Source organism: Pygoscelis adeliae, unplaced genomic scaffold (assembly GCF_000699105.1).
Source record: "Pygoscelis adeliae isolate BGI_AS28 unplaced genomic scaffold, ASM69910v1 Scaffold18, whole genome shotgun sequence".
Taxonomy (NCBI): domain Eukaryota; kingdom Metazoa; phylum Chordata; class Aves; order Sphenisciformes; family Spheniscidae; genus Pygoscelis; species Pygoscelis adeliae.
This window is the reverse complement of record NW_008825558.1, coordinates 2,122,138-2,128,248: the sequence shown is the minus strand read 5'-3', so window position 1 is coordinate 2,128,248 and position 6,111 is coordinate 2,122,138. Positions and strand designations below refer to the sequence as shown.

General features: G+C 35.4%; 1 protein-coding gene across 1 annotated transcript in view; it reads right to left on the bottom strand.

The window, feature by feature from the left end:
- Nucleotides 1-1,641: 1,641 nt before the first annotated feature.
- Nucleotides 1,642-6,111, bottom strand: part of CDYL2 (chromodomain protein, Y-like 2) — a 177,151-nt gene continuing 172,681 nt past the window's right edge. The window contains 1 exon segment of the mRNA XM_009332325.1: nt 1,642-6,109. Within this exon segment, the coding sequence (XP_009330600.1) occupies nt 6,042-6,109 (68 nt within the window). The 3' untranslated portion in view covers nt 1,642-6,041.

The window sequence follows — 6,111 nt, the reverse complement described above, 5'->3', positions numbered from 1 at the left end:
GATGTGTTACGTTTTATTAAATTTTATAATCTTCTGAAGGTTTCATGAAAAATAAGGCACCAGAGAGAGGCGAGTATCTGAAGTTAATAGGCCCAGAATTTCACCCTCTGACTTTTTCCTTCTCAACCAAACAGCCCCCTAGTCTGACTTCTGAGACTTGATTTGCTTTGAACTCCCCAATCTTTAAAATGATGTCCTTCTGTTTTTCTCACGTGCTTTCATTTGCTTTCACTTGTTTCAAAACCTCTCCTTGTTCTTGCCATATGCAATATTGTTTCTGTCTGTTATTCAAAACTCAAAATGAGAAATGGCATGTCTTAGTTTATGCAGAGCTTTGACCCGTTTGAGTACTTTTTATATCTTAAGTGGGATTAATACCTGCCTATTCTTTTCTGCATGCAATTCATAGACTAGTCTTTTGTCTGCTTAAATTTGTAGACCTTCTTTATATATACTTAGTGGGTTCCTCTTCCATATAGTTTGTTGGCATATTAATTTACAGCAACAAGGACTACCATTTATCTTGGTTTACAAAACCTTGACTTATAATATTTGGATGGATTTTTTAATTTTAAATAATTTTTGCTTTCCTTTAAAAATGAGTTATTTAAAATAAAATTAAAATGTTGGCAATCTATGTTAAGACTAAAACATCAATAAAACTGTTAGACAAGAAAGGTGTCATACTCTGTTCATCATGTGCACGTTGCTTAGTCCAGTGCAAGCTACAATAAGTTAATTCCTGATAAGAGTCACCGTAATAAATAATTGGATTTGTTGACTGTGAAGCAAGACTAAATTGCTCAATCCTCTGCTCTAAATAGCTGACCACAGTTTTGACTAACAGTGTCTGTCAGTTTAAAGCTAACCAATATAATTGCTAGAACATAGTTGTTGTCCTTTGAATCAAGTGTAGGTCATTTTTTTCAGACCTTGTTGTATAGGTTGTTTGGGTAACACTGGCTCCCTGTAAAAATATCCTTCCTTTTCTGCCCCAGGCAGAAGTAATTTACAGTTACTCTTCTAATCGTGGGAGATACATGATTGGAAACAGCATTCCTGGATGCTACAGCCAAACGATCACCTTGTATACAAGAGACCCCATGGAAGGATTGCAGGCTGTAACCATGTAGGAGGACCACAGGGTGATCCAGCTTCATGCTGCACCAAGGGGGTTCTGGGCTGAGTCTTGGCCTCCCTGGCAAACACCACTTCAAAATCAAATTCCCTCATGTGGAGCCAAAATACTGTATGCAGCAGTCAGTTCTGGGCAGATATGCTTTAGGTGACGTGCACGTACCAAGTAGTGGAAGTGATAATGGTGGAGAAGGTGTCCTAGAAGTGTATTTGTAAGACAGTTCTTGGCCGTTTTCTTGGATTTGATCATGAAATGATAAATGAGATGGATCATGATGAATGATTTCAGAGAGTTCTTATTGCAGTGTCTGTTAGTGCCCTAGTTTTTGCCATTTGGAAAAAAAAGTTTTAAGTTTAATTTCTCTTTTAAAAAGCTTGTTGTATGCTTGCTTTCTTTTAAAAGGCAGGAGTCTGTGAATAGCTTTATCGTATATAATACAAGGGTCTGTGGCTACTACTTATCACATTCATTCTGATTATGTAAAACTGAAAATCACTGCATTGAAGTGAAGTTTCAATGTTTTTATTCAAAGCAGCTTCTCACAATGTATAAATACTGCATATTAACACACATGAAAAATACAACTTCTAAGGCACCCAGAAATGTGTCCATACACTAGTTACAGGACCATCAACAAATAAATTGTGTACAATTTGATCTAGACAGTCAATATTTGATATATCAGAAGATACAAGTCCCTCAGTACTGTACCAGTTTCAGAAAATATTTACAACACTGTGATATAGGGGTGCCTGTACCCTTATAATATTATAATATGTACTCATCATTACAAATATTAGAAACTGTTTTAGTCTGTTTCATGGTGTCCTGACAAAATAACTTAAGGGCCTAATTTGAAAAGTTCTACAATTAATTATTTGTGCAAGTTCTGAAAATAAATTTACATTGACATAATTTGTGAATTTTTGGTTCTTTGCTTCATCTCAGAGGTTTGGTAATAAGCCTTACCAATAGACATGCCATCCTAGCTGAACGTCACTCCTTTCCCAATAGGTCAGTGGATACATCTTTTCCCCTTACACTTGACGTGGATGAGAATGCAGTGTTTGTAGCAGAAGGAGACTATCTGATCTTCAGTACAAATGTCAAACTAGTTCACTGGCGAAGGAACTAATGCTTTGTTAGAACAATGCAATTCTTTGGTCCTTTGTTTTTATGGAAGGCATAATATTTTTATTCATTAAAAATTGAAATCCTGTCTGTGAGTAAGCAAGCTAGTGAATGACTTTCAGTGTAGTATTTAAAGTAGCAGTAAAGAGATTTAATATGGCTTAAAACATACGGTTAATTGGGCAGACACAGATAACACATCTAGGATACCGAGTACCCAAATGTACTATAATTAAGATTGTCTGTAAGTCTCTTATGTAAACTTCTTTAGTGTCTCCTAAAGAGCGCTGGCTTTAGCCAGATTTGACTTTTATAGACCCAGCCACATAAAGCCTGAGATTGAACTACTGTGGTTGGGAGCACAAATGCACAGTTTATATATAACAAAGCCCATGCTGACAAGTCTACCTATGTTGTTCAAAAGAAACAACCCGTATTATCCTTTTCACGAGAAAAACTTAAGGCCCTGTACTCCGATTTGCTAACTTTCTTACAGCAATTATTTGGGGAAGTCCTTAGTACTACATAAGCAATTATGTAGCTTTAAAGATTTCTTGTACCTAATGGTAAGGCTTATTCACAAATGCAATACATTTATAAATTACATTTAAAACTGTAAAGGCTGGCAAAATAATAATAATAAAAAAACCAAAATAAAACAAACCCCAACCAAAATTGTCTGTTTATTCCTAACATTAAAAGAGCATTTTATTCTAATGAAAAACTATTGGCACAAAACCATTATATTATAGATTAAAAGAACAGTTAATAGTAGTGAAAAAGATTGCCTAAAACGCATACCCTAACCTACCACAGAAATATAAAAGTTTATATTCTGAAAATATATACTGTATTAAAGTTTGTAAGCTTATTCATTTAAACAGAAATGTACTGAAATAGTAAACTAAGCAACACTTATCTACAGCAAAAATATACATGCAGGACAACACAAAATAAATTGCTTACCTTTAATATCTACAAATGCAAAACTGTAGAGTTTTAAAGATTGTACAAAACAATTTACACAAGAATAAAATAACATACTTAACAACAAATTGCATTTATAATCTTAAATACTGTGAATATTAGTAAAGGTACCCAGACTAATATGTACAGTACATCTAGATATCTGAATACCTAGTAAGGACAGAAACACAAGAGAAAATGGATTCTGATCTTTAAATACTGGAAAAGAAGCTTTTGACATTGTTATTACTTTTTATTGAAGGGAAAATAGATTCCATGAAAACTAGATTGTAACTGTATAGATATGAATAATTAAAAATGTTAACTATGGTTAGCGCTTGCTTTAATGGAAAAATAATTATAGAAAATGTATTTCAACCATTCCTTTGTCATAAAAAATGCTAAGATACAGATATCTGAAAATTCAGATGAAATGATGCAGTTTAAAGGTGTAACAACTTATTATTCTTCTCTGTTTGAAAATCTCATATGGAAAGCATATCTTCACATTGCTGAGCAATTTTTCTATATTTATCTACAAAAAACAAGCATAGTATTGAAATAAATTCCTTAATGTCTTATTAACACATGACTAGGAGTTATGGCTCTCTGGACGGGAATAAAGGAAAGAAAGGAAATTGAGGAATCATGGTACTTTCCATTGCTTTTTTTTTTCTTTTTTTTTTCTGAAGTCATATGCTGGAGGCCTGATTGTGCAAACACGTATGCATGTGAGTGGTTTTCACTTGAGTAATCCCTCTCATTTTAATGGGACTGCCACACAGGTGACTCACGTGTGCACACTGGCATAGTAGAGGGTCCTGTGGCCTTGATCCAAGCAAGGCTTTGCACATGCGCTCTGTGGCATTGCTGGCAGGTTGTGGAAATAAGTAAGTGTTAGTATAAAACAAGCGGTGCATCTATCACTTCAAATAGTTATTGAAAGAGTTCTGTTTCAGACATTTAAAAATAAGTTACTTGTTTTGATAAGTTTTTTTGAAAACATTTAAAACAGGCTAATTAGAAGCCAGATTTTGTCTTTTTATTGAAGAATTTCCATGAGAACTTCTGCCTTTAGGGTAATGATTTCCTTAAAATTCAGTGGTACAATTAGGCCATAGAAACAGCACTTTTAATTATTTGTGGAAAAATAAATGTTACATTAATGTGTTGAAGGCTACTGTTTATGATAATCACCTGTTCGTTAACTTCACAAAGGCTTTGTTGAAACTCTTCATGGAAATACTGGGAGGGAGAAAACCTAGAAGCCTCATTTGCAGAGGTTTAAACCATAACCAAGTCACTGAGCTCAAGGATGGAGAGCAAGTGCACAAATTACAAAGCAAACAAATGTGCAAAGCTTCTGCTTCAAGAGGTTTTAATTTGGGCATACTAAAATGGCAGGTGAAGTCACAGAGCATGCTTGTGTTATTTCCATATTAATTGCCTTACTAGCAAGACAGAAATGAGAGCGATCCAGTGTTCAGAAGTCAGTCAGTGTCACTGAAAAAGTACTAGGATCACATTCTAAAATAGCAGATTGGATTTTTGTCGTTTATTGTGGACTGCTTTTATGGATAGCCAGAAGTTCTTGTAACAGATGGTGGGGTGGCCAGATGTGGAGAGCTGGGAAAAGCAAAACAAAACCTCTCCCTCCACTTAGTTCAATACCTAGCACCTTGTATAAACTGTTGGCCCACACCCAAAGGCCTCCAGAGCAGAAATTATCTCACACCTGAGGAATCAGGCAACTAGACTAAGGCTCATAAGGATTTGCTTTTAGACTTCAGACCAAATGGGGATGTTTAAACCTGAAAAAGAGTACGATGCCACATAACGGCACCACTCACCCTGTAACTGACGTCCGGCTAACAGGAATATAGTAAACTTAAATACAGCATCTTGTTGGCAAGCCCTTCAATGCTCCTCAAGAAGGCAGAAAGTGAAGAGAGACTTAGGGGGGACTCACTGTTTCAGAATCCACTTTCTTCCCCTTAACCCTGGCAAATGAATCTATTTCATACAATTTTTGTACAATTTTGCACAGAGGAGCATGCACGTGGCTGTTTCTTTTACTGCCCACAGCATTCTGTGTGTTTTCTATATATCCTTTATTTTTCTACACAATTTGCTGCTAAAAATGTGTTTGCATTCTCATGTGATGCCATTAATTCAGTCAAGGGAAGTATGAAAATAAGATCTGTGATCAATAAACAGCTGAATACAAACACAAAATAAATAAGTTAAATAAATTCAACAAAGAAAAAAATCCTAGTAGTTTTTGTAAAACTAACTTTACATATTATACATATAAATTATCAGATTTTTCCATTACACTGTTAGAACTTAGAAAAAAATAATTAAAATATTTCTAAAGTATGGTGTTTGGGTCTACAAAATATTGTGCTGACCCAGTTTTTAGATTGAGCCCTCTATGTCAGCCCAGATGTGTTGCAACAGCAAGAATAAGTTAAGGACAGACAAATCATTACAGATGGCGTGCCTTATTGGGCCTCAGTGGTGCTTCTCAGCACATGGAATGTATACTTTATCTGGATGAGCATGTGGAAGATGCAGCCCTCTGTAGAGATTATGTGCACTGAACAAGCCTGCCTACGTCTCGGTTACACAAAATCAAACCAGCTACAAGCAGCTGTGTAGCTCACAAGGAAATCGACACAACCATATGTATTAGGATACACTGTCACAAATTCCTCAAGGATGCATTGCCTCTGCTTTTCAAACACAGGTAATGTTTGACTCTGTTCACAAGTGGAGCATTTTCTCTTTAAGTTAGGCCAGGACATCAGACTTCATAAATTTTGTCTTGCAAGTAGCTGAATAATGAATCCAGTCCTTTGGAAGAGCTCCTCACT